Raw genomic sequence first — 13448 nt, forward strand, 5'->3', positions numbered from 1 at the left:
CCCCATAAGGCACGCCACATCCTATAGGCATATACATCCCATGCGCTATAGAAGGGCATTGGCTCCATAATTATATTAATGTCCCGCATGCTTCTCAAGCGTGTGAAGGTTGTTTGCGCTACAGCTGTGTGCCCCCCGATGGTGTATTTTTTCCTAATAACGTGGGATCTACAAACGCGCACCGGCAGATAGCAATTTTCTCCCTCGCCCTTCACGCATCGAAGGATGACGAACATTGCTACAGTACATTTGGGGGGATTTTTTTTTTTTCTTTTCTTGCACTAGTTTGTACCGATGCTGTCATTTGGGGAGGAAAAAATTTCATTGTATATAGAAATTGCAAAATCTGATGTCGTTGCCATAAATCCCTTACATTTGGCAGAGGGTGGGAAAAAAAAAAAAAATTTCACTCACAAGTTATGTTGAAAATTTTTTCCCAAATTATTTTTAAAGAAGCAATTACAAATGTTAATGCAGGAAAAAAAAAAATTATTAAAAAAAAAGTTACATTCAAGTTATTCACTTCTCATAACTACGACCAGGAGAACAGTACTACTTCTTGTTTTCCCATTTGACGTATCAAACCGTAAGAGAATAAAAAAGAAAAGTCCTCTTGCTAAAAGAAATCGTTACAGAAGGGTATTTTTTTGACGCTTCGTGAAAGCACCTTTTCACGTTTGTAAATACGCATCATACGTATAGAGGTAATCCTACACTTAGTGCAAGGAAAAAAAAAAAAAAACCCACGTAAAGTTAGAGTACCCTTTTTCTTTTCCCCCTTCCAAATGCAAAATTTCCAAAAAATGGAAGATCACAAAGAAAATGATTCTATTCTGCTTAAGCACGGGTGGTGTGAAATGCTTAAGGGAGGAGTAATAATGGATGTGAAAAACGTAGAGCAGGCAAAAATAGCAGAGGAAGCTGGTGCTATTGGAGTAATGGTCTTGGAGAACATACCGTCGGAGCTCCGCAGCAAGGAAAGTGTAGCGAGGAGTGTTGATCCAAGTAAAGTGGAGGAAATAAAAAAAAATGTTTCGATTAATGTACTGGCGAAAGTACGCATAGGGCATTTTGTGGAAGCTCAAATATTAGAAGAACTTAAAATAGATATGATTGATGAAAGTGAAGTTTTAACAATGGCTGATGAAAATAACCACATCGATAAGCATAAATTCAAAACGCCTTTTGTATGCGGGTGCACAAATTTAGGAGAAGCTCTGCGAAGAATTTCAGAAGGAGCTTCCATGATAAGGACCAAAGGAGAAGCAGGAACAGGAAATATAATTCAAGCTATAAAACACATAAGGACAGTAAAGAACGAAATTAACTACCTGTGTGCATTAAATGAAAACGAAGTTTATAATTATGCAAAAAGGATTAATGCCCCCTTGGATCTTGTACTACTTACAAGGAAGTTAAAGAAATTACCCGTAGTCAATTTTGCAGCTGGAGGTGTTGCGACCCCGGCAGATGCCGCCATGTGCATGCAACTAGGAATGGACGGCGTCTTTGTAGGCTCCGGAATTTTCGAAAGTGAGAACCCGAAAAAGATGGCTACCTCCATTGTTGCCGCCGTGAGTAACTTTAACAACCCCAAGATACTCCTAAATGTCAGCCTCAACTTGGGCAGGGCCATGTGCGGTAGCACCACCATATGCCAAAAATGGAAGAACAAAAATGAAGAGCTCAACTAGTGGGAAAAAAAAAAAAGCAGAACGCAGAACGCAGAACGCAGAACGCAGAACGCAGAACGCCGAACGCGGCAATCGAAAAGGGGCAACTGCTTCGCACCATGCGGTCAGGTGGACACGGAGTCGTCTGGGTATGATCGAAAATGACCTGTCTGGCCACCTGTTCAGCCATATTGCCCTTACACCAGCCCACCTTCCACCCCCCGTGGCGAAGCTGCGTATGTATACACTCACCACATGCATGAACATTTTTGCGTCCACTGGGGGAAATTATAAGTGCGTATAATAAAATGCGCCACCCATTCGTGTATATTCTGTGTGAATTTTTCCGGACGGCGCGGCCCACTGCATGGACAGATTCGACGTTTCGTTATCCCCACAACAGTTTAGCGCATTATCCTCCATGGTACTTTTTTATTTTTTTCCCCTTGTACTTTTTTTTTTTTTTTTTTTTTTTTTTTTTTTTTGTTGTTGTTGTTGATGAGGTTGTTGTTGCAGTTGTTATTGGTTTCTATTTTGCAATTTGTTTTGCCATTTATTCTGCTCGTTTTGTGTGTTCTGTACATTTGAGTCCTCTGTGCTTATTGTAAATGTACGCTGCATCTTTCTCCCTTTCCACCATTTCTGATCCTCCTTTGCGGACGCCTCTCCTTGACCTCTTGTGAGACTTAGAACATTTTGTTTTACCGAGATCGCTTTTAGCCCTTTTGATGAGTCTGATTAATTATTTGAGTAACGGATGGAAGTGCACCGGGGTTATGTGGTCTCCCCTGAAGCTCCCCTTCATGTGTAGGCGCACATGCCCGCAGGGGTGTATATACACATGCCTGCACAAATCTGCACATGGCTGCACATTTGTGCGCGCATTTGACCGTCTGGAGCACTGGGAAGGAAGGCACTTCCAGAAGAAAAGAACATTTTTCCTTATATGAGAAATGGGCAAAGGTATGCTCTGTCAGGATAGTACTTCTTCCCCCAGCGGATTAATGTGCGTTTTGTCGTTCTATTGGAAAACGTAGGAAGGCGGAAACTCCCGTTCGAACGTTTTGAAAATTACATTGTATGTACAGCTCAAGGGTAAAATGGTGCACCCCCTGATGATAAGACCATTTGCACGGACGGGCATACAAAGGAAAAAAAAAAAAAAAAAAAAAAAAAAAAATGTAAGCATGGGAGAAGTGACCTTAAAAAGAGTTGCGTACATGTGTGGCCACATCCGCATGCAAATCAGTATGTACACTGACATTCCTTTATCTGCGTGGCTTGCGTATTCTCCCCTTTTTATGCACGTGCTCCTGCCTTTGTTCAGGTGTGTATCCATTTTCACCTAGTTGCATGGCCTTGGCGCAATTACGCGGAGATTGCCACACACACGTGCAGGTGTGTTGTGATCGGTTTGGAGCTCATTTGCAATTTTGCAGCTTTGCGCAAAAATTTCCAAATGTGCATAGCATAATATTGCGTAATTTTTTTTTCATTTTTTTTTCAAATTTTCGCAATTATTCAGAATTCACTATTTTTGTAATCTTTTCCTGCGTGTGTGCACAGTTTGCCCTGTTGGTGATGCAAACTTGTTGCATTTCCGTCGAACAGGGGACAAAGTTAGACAACGTTTAGCGTAACAAAAGGGGGCCCTTTACGGGAGGAACTTTTCCTACTTGTTTTTTTTACCACTTGGAAGAAAAGGAACGAAGATAAAAAAAAAATAATAATAAATAAAATAAAAGAGGGAAACGGAACTGAGGTTTTTGTGCCTGGTATATTTTTTGTCTGCATGGGTTACGTCGAACTGGAAGCACAGGGTGGTGCTTTTTTTCCTGGTGACACTTTAAGTGCCTCCTCTTCCCCTACGTGTTTTCCGCGTTACTTACCATTCTATCTGCCGCATCGTTTACTATATCACTATGATGGGCGGTGAAGTGATCGTCGAGAAGAACCCGGAGAGTAAATTTTGCGTAGCGAGTAAGGAACCGCTGTGTGACAGCGTAATATGGGACCTGCTCCAGAACTACTATCGGAGAGCAGCTATCAACGCGTGGAAGGAAAATGTTGTGCCTTCCTTCGTAACGAGCAATAGTAAAATCGCCAAGGATTACGCGCGAGTAATAATTAATTACATGAAGGACTGGTTCAATAGCAATGAGTGCGACCGAAATGTTCCCATATACATATTAGAAATAGGAGCAGGTCATGGGAAATTTACGTACCTGATTTTAAGAGCATTAAGCAAGTATCAGAAATATTTTAAGAGTATGAACCTTCCGGACAGGCCATTTGTGTATGTATTTACAGACATCGCAAAAGACAACATCACATATTGCATGAACAATTCGAGGTTGAAGCGGTTCATTAACACGAGGGATAGTTGTGAACGAACATTTACAAGTAAGAACAACTCTTATTATGATTCGGAATTTGAAAAAAATGAAGAAATAAATTATGACTCGTCGACAAACACATCAAGCTACTCCTCATCGTATAATGATACGGATTATTCGGATGAAAGGGTAAGAAATTATGCAAACTTCTCTATGCTTGATTTTGCTTACTTTGATGGAAATGAAACGGAGGAAAAAATTTTCCTACAAGTTTCTAAAAGTTACATTCCTGAAAATACCCCCATAGTGCTAATCTGCAACTATGTCTTGGATTCTTTACTTACTGATGCCTGGATTGTTAATGGAGAGGATGATTTCAGGAGGGCCCTACTTTCTGTGTATTCTCCTAATGTAGAAGAAGATAAAAGGAATGCAGATATTATGTTACGTATGTCTGTAACATGGCACTGGGAGAAAGTCAATATCGATGAAGAAATTAAAAAGGAAAAAACGGATAAGGCATCTGATTATTTAAGAAAATATAAAGAAATTTATAATGTACTAAAATTGTATTCGTATTTTAATCAACCATTGTCTTTTGTTCTTCCAGTGGGAGCATTCATTTTATTTGACAGGATACTAAAGTTGAGTGGTAACAAATTATTGTGTCTTATTGGTGATAAGGGTTACCAATCTTATGAAGAATTTAAGGGGCATAGAGATCCACATATTGTAGTGCATGGCAGCCTCTCCTTTATGGTAAACTTGAATGCAATTTGTTTGTACTTCTTATCCAGGGGGGGGCACTACATACATACCCCCTATTCGGATACATTTCAGATCGTCACTCTGTTGATGCATAAGAACCATTATGAGGGGGGGGATTATGAATCGGAGGTGGAAGAAGGTGCCTTCCTATCTGGTAGAAATAGCCTTGGGGATGAATCCAACTTAACCTACTCCACCTTAACAGAGCGCCTGCGAATTGATAAGCGAGGGGGAATTAATCAGTTTAATATTATAGACTATTTTAAGAAAGGCTCCAAAGATGGCCACCTAAAGAGGAGGTATCAGAACCAAGTGAGCGTGGAATCGTCCTCCTTTAAGTTGAAGGGAATCACTGTGACGAGTAAAACGAACGTTAGCAAAATGCATATGGGAAATCGTTTGTCGGGTCGATTTTCCCCGAATGATGAAAGTGTTTACAGAAAGATGAAAAAAATAAACTTAAAGAATTTAAATAATATGTCGATAAAATTTGGAGGAACCATTTCGTCCTTCTTCGATAACATGGAGCAATTTCCACCTGATGTCTTGATAAATTGGCAAAAAGCAGTAATACAGAACATCAATAATAACCCTGCTAATGTGAGCATAAGGGAGTTGATCTCTCTATTGAGATACTCAAATCACGACTCTGATGTTTTTTACAATATCAGAAATGTATTCACGAATTTAATCAACTACCCCAACATAAATGGAAGGACAGAGAAGGATATCCTGCTAGACATAAAGGAATGTTATGATAATTATTACTCCTTAAAGACGGACGAAGATATTGGTGATGTGTGTGGTCATGTGTGCATGAAGTTCGGTGAATTTGAGAAGGCCATATATTATATGAAACAGAGCCTGCGAAATTTTAAACAAAGTCGACACTCCTCGACCTACATTAACATTGCGTCATGCTATAAGGTCTTACGCAATTATCAAAAATCGATTAAATTTATCAGGTGCGCTATTAAGTTGTCTAACCGGGAGGCTCAAAGGGGGGTTCTCTGTAGGGAGGCAGGAGAAACGGGACACCACCCAAATGGTGAACATAGCAGATATGGAGGACTCGTTCATAATAACCTGAATCATGCCCATGATCTCCTGTACAATATTCAGTTTTGCCTGAATCCAATTACGTACGCCATTGTGGGGGTTAACCATTTCGTGCAGAATGATGGCCTATACTACCTGTCCTTTGAAAATCGAATAAAACTTAAATTCATTTTTTTACTCGCCGAAGAGGAAGAAGCAGTTCTACGTTTCATGAACAACAAGTACAGAAGTTCAGCCTATGAGAAAAGTAGCAGGAACATGGATCTATCCGAAGTTAGGGTTATCAGGGTTTACCGCGCGAATGAGGTTATCTCCGTGGAGGAGGTAGAAACCAATCAATACAGTGGTGAACAGAAATCGCACGTAACCCAGTATGGGGATAACCAAACGGAGCAGCAAAACAGATCCTACCAGAATGTAGCCCATTTGAAGAAGAACCTTCTGGATTGCTTATCCAAGTACAACTTCCAATTTTGTGTAATCGACGCACCGTGGACAGTAAAGGCAGATGTAGCAGAGTTGATGTTGGATCATTCGAAGCACATCTTCACCTATGGTACCCTATCTGACTGTACTAAGCGGTCCATGGAGGTGATTTCAAAGTATAAACAAGTTTCCAAAAATGTCAGTTGGGTAAATAACAACTACGTCCATGATGAATGTCTGTACGAAACAAGAGATGCACTCAACCATATAAAGAGCGTCGTTTCCGTAACAGTTACTCATTACAGTATGAATTTATACAATAAGGAAAATAGTTCTATCCCCAGTAATCAAATTTTGACGGAGGATCTGTGCATCATTCTGAATGCCCTGCAAATTATCTTGAACCTAAGCGTGACGGGCTTGACAGCCAACTTTTTGAGGCGCCGAAGAGATGATGCACAGAACAAAGGGGAGATGGACCAGACAAATGGTGAACATGTTCTGGAAGACGCCACTTCAAACATAGGGGAAGAAAAAAAAGATAACTGTAACCTAGACAAAGAATATATTTCCCTCTCAGGAATACTAACCTTCCAACAGCATAAGATATTACCAGATGAAATGAATGTACACGGGAATTATCTCCTAATGAATAACCGAAATGAAGAGTTTTTAACAAAAATTACTTTCGTTGGGATTCATGGTTCCTTGTGTTTAAAAAAAACCTTATCCAATTGGTCAGTCCAAGTTTTTAATCTGGACAATATCAAGGTGTACGAGAAATCGGGTCGCATTTCAGCTAGCCAAAATTCAAATGATGTGTTCATTAGTCAGTATTTGATAAAAACAGATGGGAAGGATAACCAAGTGAAGCATTTTTACGAGTACAACTTGAAGGATTACTGTAAGGGTTCGAGTGAGTCCATCGATTCAGACATTGATATTTTGGAATTTTCTTCCGACGAGGAATGGGGATCATCCAACCCAAAGGGATCTTCCCAAGTGGAGACATCTTCTGGTGACATGATTGATGATGTAAAGAAAGAATGCTTCGACGAAGTTGAGTTTACGAAGGGAAACTATGGAGGAGTGGCCGCGAATATAAATGATGATGAGCTATTCCTTGATAAAAATATGGACGCTTTGAAAAATGTACCAGGAAGGAGGTTCTATTCCGCTGGAAAGGAAGTATACGAAAATGTAAATTTGGACGAGTCCCTCATCGACGTCACGGTTAATAACAACTGCTTTTACTCTAGGATCGTTGAGGGGGTACAGATGTCGCACAAGAAGGGGGGTACAATGGTTCACTTTAAGTACAAAGCAGCTTAAGCGTACCTGCATAAACGCGCGTTGCCGTGTGCCGTGGCCATTTCTCTCAGGTGCAACGTATCGCCAAAAAAAAAAAAAAAAAAAAAAATTGAAGAATCTGAAAGTTTACGAGGAGAAAACAAAAACAAAAACATAACGGAAAATTTCAGTTGGCAAAAAAAAAGTGGAAAAAAAAAAAAATTCTCAAATATTTACTCCAAATGATAGACATAAAAGTGTAACTCAGCAAAGGACCTTTTTCCTTACGAAAAAAAAAAAAAAAAAAAAAAAAGGAAAAGGAAGGAAATGAGATTCTCCCGATGAAGACGCAACAGGGGGGGGAGGTTCGCCAAAGAGTTTAATCACCCCACACACATGCACATGGATCATGCGCCAATGAGTTATATCAAAATTTGGGAAAAGTCGTTCCCCAAAAAGTCGTACTGAGAAAAGTTAATGTACGATGAAAAGTCGAAGTTAGGATCGACCTCTGATTTATTCTTCTTAATCTTGTTAATATATTTTTTGATCTCATTGAGGGAGAGCTGGAAATGCTTCTGTAACTTATTCTTCGTAATCTGGAGAGTGTGACAAATTTCGTCATCTGTGAAAATTTTCTTCCTTAAGAAGAGGCCAAACTTCATAAAGATAATTAGCTTGTTTATTTTTTTTTTTAGCGACTTGCAGATAAACTTCCTTAGCCCCTTTATCACAAGGTCGTTGTAGACAATTTCGTTCATGCTGTGGATATCATCGGCGTTGACAATTAAATCTGTGTAGGTATTTTTTTCTGGGTGGTCCGAATTATTATTTTGGTACATGATTGGCTTTTCAGCGTCTATCACATTTACAGCTGAGGAGAGAGCCTTCTGAACCCGTTCCATGGTCATAGACAATCCATCGGCTATTTCTTTGATGCTGGGTTTCCTTTCATGTTTTTCTTCAAAACTTTCTTCAAATTTTTTGATTTTATTATAATCTTTGTAAGTATGTGGTGACACGGACACGAAGGACTTGTGCTTCTGATAATAATTGTAGGTGCTATTTTTTGCCCAGATGTAAACATATTTTGTGAGATTTTTTATTCCTAATTTTTCGACATCATACCTTCTGAACCCGTTTTTCACTGCATCTAAGCTGACGAGTAAGAAGTCGTCTTCACTTAAGTTGCTACTAAAATTAGATTCAGCTTTCCGTATAATATTATTAATTAGTGGGATAAAATATATTAACAATTTCTGGGACAACTTTATTTTAACTTCTAATTTTTGTATGAAAATATCCTTGTCGTAGTTGTAAGCAAAGGCTACCTCCTCCAGAAGGGGGGGTCTATTTTCCAACTTTTCCAACATGTAAATGGAATTCTCAAAAAAGACAATATCCTTAATACACTCGATGAATTTCTGTACTTCTGAGTTTATTAAATTTTCACAATCGTTGTACAGGACCACTTCGTTGTTGTCGAAGTAGTCGGTGAAGATGTCCCGCTTGGGGGAGATGGGCATAGGGAGAAGTTGCCCCCCTTTGCCCATTGCTCCATTAGAAGGCACTCCTTTCGTGGCCGCTTCTTCCTTCTTCGTTTTGGGATCAAGGTCGCTCCCTTTCCCTTGGTCATCAACGGTGGAGTCCACGTCCGGCACGGAAAAGTCAAAGGGGGCCACCACATCCCCTCCTCCTGCGGCACCGTTCCTGAACAAACTAAACATATTCGTCTTGTTGTAAAAATAAGTCTTAATAAGCAATTCTTCATCTTCCTTCTGCACCAGAGTCTTCATTTTGTAAATATAAACAATTAGTTTCTTCAAATTTTCAACAGATACATTAATTTCCTTGGACCATAGATCCAATGTCAGGATTTTCTTTTGGTCCCTTATGCTTTCATAATATTCTAATCTTAATTTATGAAACAAGTATTGTTTTATCACTTCTATATTTACAGTTTGTCCATTTAAGAGAAGTATGTTTTCTTTGATTTTTTTTTTGGAAGCCTTGAATATGCTTTTATCCTCGAAGGACAATAGGACCTCATTGAGCCTCTTTTTCTCCCTGTCGTACACTTCGTTCATGTATCCTCTTTTGAGTTTGAGGCGAATTTTTTTTGTTCTTTTTTTTTGATGAGGAGTTGCCGGTTGGTTTGTCTCTTTTGTCTCATCTGCCCTTTCTTTTACATCTGCACCTTCTTCTGCGTCTGACTCTTCTTCCACGTCATTTTGCACCACATCGGTCGCACTTCGCCGCTTCGGCCTACCAACCAAAAAGCCAATGTTCGGATTTGGGTTCAATGTGAAGAAACTCGCCACCCCATCTTCGAAATTTACGTTTTCGTCCACGCTCTTATTTAGCACACTGCTGGAGCAGAGGGACTTGAAGTAATTGTTCGATGTGCTTCTGTTTGTGGGGAGGTGTTCTTCACTTGGGAGCATCGCGCTTTCGCCCCTTGCACTGCCACCATTTCCAATTGTACCACTCCCCCCTTTGGCGTAGCGTCTGGGGGAGTATCTTCTTTGCACCTTGGACACCACATTGGGAAGGAAAGATAACTGGTTTCCGTGACAAGTCACTCGGTACGCCTGAATAGTGGTCGCATTTTCGCTCAACAGAATTAGGGAGAGCACCAGCACGTAGAGGTGCAGGAAGGTACTGCGGAATCTGTTGCAGCTGCAATGGCGACTACCCCTTCCGCATCTGTGGTGGTAGTTGTCCCCCCTTCGCTTGATCCCCCTGCCGGTCTTGCACTTACCAATGATCAGTGCGATTAGTAGGAGTAAGAGTGGCTGCATCCGATGTTAGTCATTTCGTGGTGGCATCTTCACGACATTTCCAAGCGGGAATTACACATACATTTGATAGGTATGCACTGTTTTCAATTACGTAAAAGAGTAATCATCTGCAGGGGTGTATCTTCTCTCCTTATCCTCGCTATGCAAAACTGCTTCGATTATTTTGCAAAAAAAAAAAAAAAAAACAAAAAACAAAAAACAAAAAAAGGTTCGTTCAGATGGAGTGTCGAACATATAACCTTTATTTGAAGATTTTAACACATTCGTTGTTCAAGCCGACTTTATGATTCTTCCTTCTGCGGAAATCACCATGAGTTTGAAAATTCGTGCAGGTAAGCTCCTTTCCTACTTGGCAGAAAAAGAAGGTACCTTTCACCTTTGCCTAAAATTGGGGAGACGTATCCTTGAGCCTTTTTCCTCCTTTATCACATTGAATCTAACAAGTGTGTACGTGCATGTGTTCCTTTACTTCTTCATCCTACTTGGTGATCCTCTTTTCAAGGGGGGTCTCATCGCCTCTTTCTGAGCGCTACTCTAGGAATTGCTTTTCGCTGATTGGCTAGAATACACATAAGGAGGTAGGCCACGAAGGGTAATTTCTCATCCTTCTTACAAAATGTGTTACACGTAATTGGAGAGTTGTTAATTGGAACGGGTGGACATCCCTTTGAACCTTTAAAAATGTACCCATATGAGTAAGGTTAGCGAGTCAGTATGCCTGCCTGCACGTCCACACGTTTGGCTCTGTGCGACCTTCTTCTCGAACTTTGATTGGGTAACTCTTTTATAGGATCAGAGTAGGTTGATACCTGTTTGGATGATTATCCGTAAGGAAAAGTAACAATGTAGGGGTCAATACGAACGAACTTGCGACATGGGTGTATGCTTTTGTATGTGCACTGTCAGATATGAATCCCCACCCCTCTTTGAAAGCTTGAGTGGATTGCTCCTATGCGGGCAACTGTAATCACGCTGTGTTTTTCTACGCCTCAATTGCTTCATCAGGCAGATGTAGTATCACACGTCCATTTCTTTCCGACTATGGGATCATGAACTTATGCGCATTGTGTTTTTGTACGTGGCAATTTAGCTTGACTTTTCTCTTTTTTTTTTTTTTTTTTTTTTTTTTTAAATGAATTGTTAACTTAAATGATACTTCGCTGCGGACCATGGAGGAAAGGACGCACGATTTTCTTTATTTCTTACGATATGTAGAGAAGATAGGCCATGAAATAAGTGAAATGTTCGGATTACATTGTTATGAGGTCGGTGGAACGTACGGCTCTACCCGGCCTTTTACTGTACTGAGTTCAGTACATATGCTTGTTCAATCGCGAAAATAATTGTTCGACAGAATGGCCGAGTGGTCTAAGGCGCTACCTTCAGACGGTAGTCTGTATAAGGCGTGGGTTCGAATCCCGCTTCTGTCAAAAAGCTTTTATGAAAAAATGCTTTATGAAGAAAAAGTCGATGATATAATATAAAAATAAAAAGAGAACATATTATTATTATATATAAATATATTTTGTTATTTTATATTTTTTTTTTTGTTCTCCCAGTTTTCTCATTTTAAAACAGTTGTAAATTTAGTAACTTCCTCATTTGGCAGAAAAGTGTTTATTGCATTTTTAACCAATGAGGGAGGTGCGCACAGCTTTCTACAGGACAGTTACTCATTTAACTTTTTTTTTTTTTTTTTAAACTTCAATTGTGACATCTCTTCATGAACAGAAAAAAGTAACCGCGCGTACGTTTTTGCTCTTTTATTTCTGCAAGTTTAACGGGGGCACCTTCTATATTTGCACATTCTCAAAAGAAGAGGGGGGTTTCAATTAAAATTTTAAGCGCGCCACGGTATGCCATCCCACTTCACCCCATTCTAGGACCCTGGAAAATGGTTACACAGTATAATATTCCTTAACTGTCCTGGAAAATATAAGGGGCCCATTTTCCTTGCTTTATGATGACCTACGAATTGATATTTCCGCTAAATGAACAGAACAATAACTTAGGAATGAATCTTCCTTAAATTTTGCATCCAATTAAGTAATGATTTGTATAAAGGTGGGATGGTCCATCGAACCACAAGGCGAGTTCATAGGTACTCCTTCTTTTGAAGTAGTTTTCAATTGGGATATATATATGTAGGCCCTCTTATGCCCTTCAAAAGTTTGCCTTTTTTAAAATATGGTGTCTTTCCGCAGGGTTTTAAAAGTACGTCCACTAAAAGGGCTTTCCCCCTAATTCAGCAAAATATGTGATAATGGCCTCAGTAAGAAAGATGGAAATATAATGATATGCTCAGCATATTTCATAAGTGTTTAAGAAGAATACATTTTATCAGTAAAATACACGTATATATGTGTTTTATAGGATTATATACAATAATAAACTATTTTTTTTTTTATAGAATAATAAAGTTATTTATTTTTTTTTTTTAAGTAAAACTATAATAATATTATTTTCTTATTACAATTCATTCTCTTGAAATCTTTCTTTAATATGGGGGGCTTGTGGTGAGGTGTTTATTTTTGGCCGTCATCTTCTTAATTTATTTTCCGTTATGCCATTATTATTTTTTATTAACGATCAAAAGTTTTAAGAAGCTTTTCTTTTTAAGTTTAAGTTTACCTTTTTCGCTTATTCGGGGGCATACACGTAAAATGGACCAGCCGGGAATCGAACCCGGGAGCTTTCGCATGCGAAGCGAACGTGATACCACTACACCACTAGCCCAAGAATTCATAGCATCATTTTCTGCCCATAGAGAGAAATTATTTTTCGAAGCGGAGCGCTGGCATCATTTTTCGTACGACAAAAGTGCGGTTATTTCCCGCTCGGTGTTCCATCGTAGGCCTCGAAAAGGTTCTTTCCGCTTGGTCACTCGAAATATTTTGTTCCATTATAACCGAATTTCCACGCAGCGAGGATGGTTTATAGGGAACACATCCTCTTGTTCACGTTCATGGGCGTATGAGAAATGATAACTGTGACCCTCGACATCATTTCCCCTCCCCTGATGATGTACCAGGAGCGGGTTGCTTATGTAAGAGCCTTCATTTATGTGTGACAATCTGACGTGATAAAAAAATTCC

The 13448-nt window shown here is 39.5% G+C and overlaps 3 protein-coding genes and 2 non-coding genes across 5 annotated transcripts; 3 read left to right on the forward strand and 2 right to left on the reverse strand.

Moving 5' to 3' along the window:
• Positions 1-803: 803 nt before the first annotated feature.
• On the forward strand, positions 804-1694 carry PKNH_1129000 (pyridoxine biosynthesis protein PDX1, putative; the record flags this gene model as incomplete). The annotated part of the gene is made up of 1 exon (XM_002261428.1): positions 804-1694. The coding sequence occupies one exon, from the start codon at positions 804-806 to the stop codon at positions 1692-1694; it is 891 nt and encodes a 296-aa protein (XP_002261464.1).
• A 1901-nt stretch (positions 1695-3595) lies between these two features.
• Positions 3596-7594, forward strand: PKNH_1129100 (conserved Plasmodium protein, unknown function; the record flags this gene model as incomplete). Its single annotated transcript, XM_002261429.1, has 1 exon — positions 3596-7594. One exon carries the CDS (start codon positions 3596-3598, stop codon positions 7592-7594), a length of 3999 nt encoding a protein of 1332 aa, XP_002261465.1.
• Positions 7595-7974: 380 nt separating this feature from the next.
• PKNH_1129200 (conserved Plasmodium protein, unknown function) lies at positions 7975-10353 on the reverse strand (the record flags this gene model as incomplete). The annotated part of the gene is made up of 1 exon (XM_002261430.1): positions 7975-10353. One exon carries the CDS (start codon positions 10351-10353, stop codon positions 7975-7977), a length of 2379 nt encoding a protein of 792 aa, XP_002261466.1.
• A 1349-nt stretch (positions 10354-11702) lies between these two features.
• Positions 11703-11783, forward strand: PKNH_1129300. Its single transcript has one exon. It is a non-coding gene; the product is annotated as a tRNA-Leu (tRNA).
• Positions 11784-13017: 1234 nt separating this feature from the next.
• Positions 13018-13089, reverse strand: PKNH_1129400. Its single transcript has one exon. It is a non-coding gene; the product is annotated as a tRNA-Ala (tRNA).
• Between the last annotated feature and the right edge of the window lie 359 nt (positions 13090-13448).

Source organism: Plasmodium knowlesi (assembly GCF_000006355.2).
Source record: "Plasmodium knowlesi strain H genome assembly, chromosome: 11".
Lineage (NCBI taxonomy): Eukaryota > Apicomplexa > Aconoidasida > Haemosporida > Plasmodiidae > Plasmodium > Plasmodium knowlesi.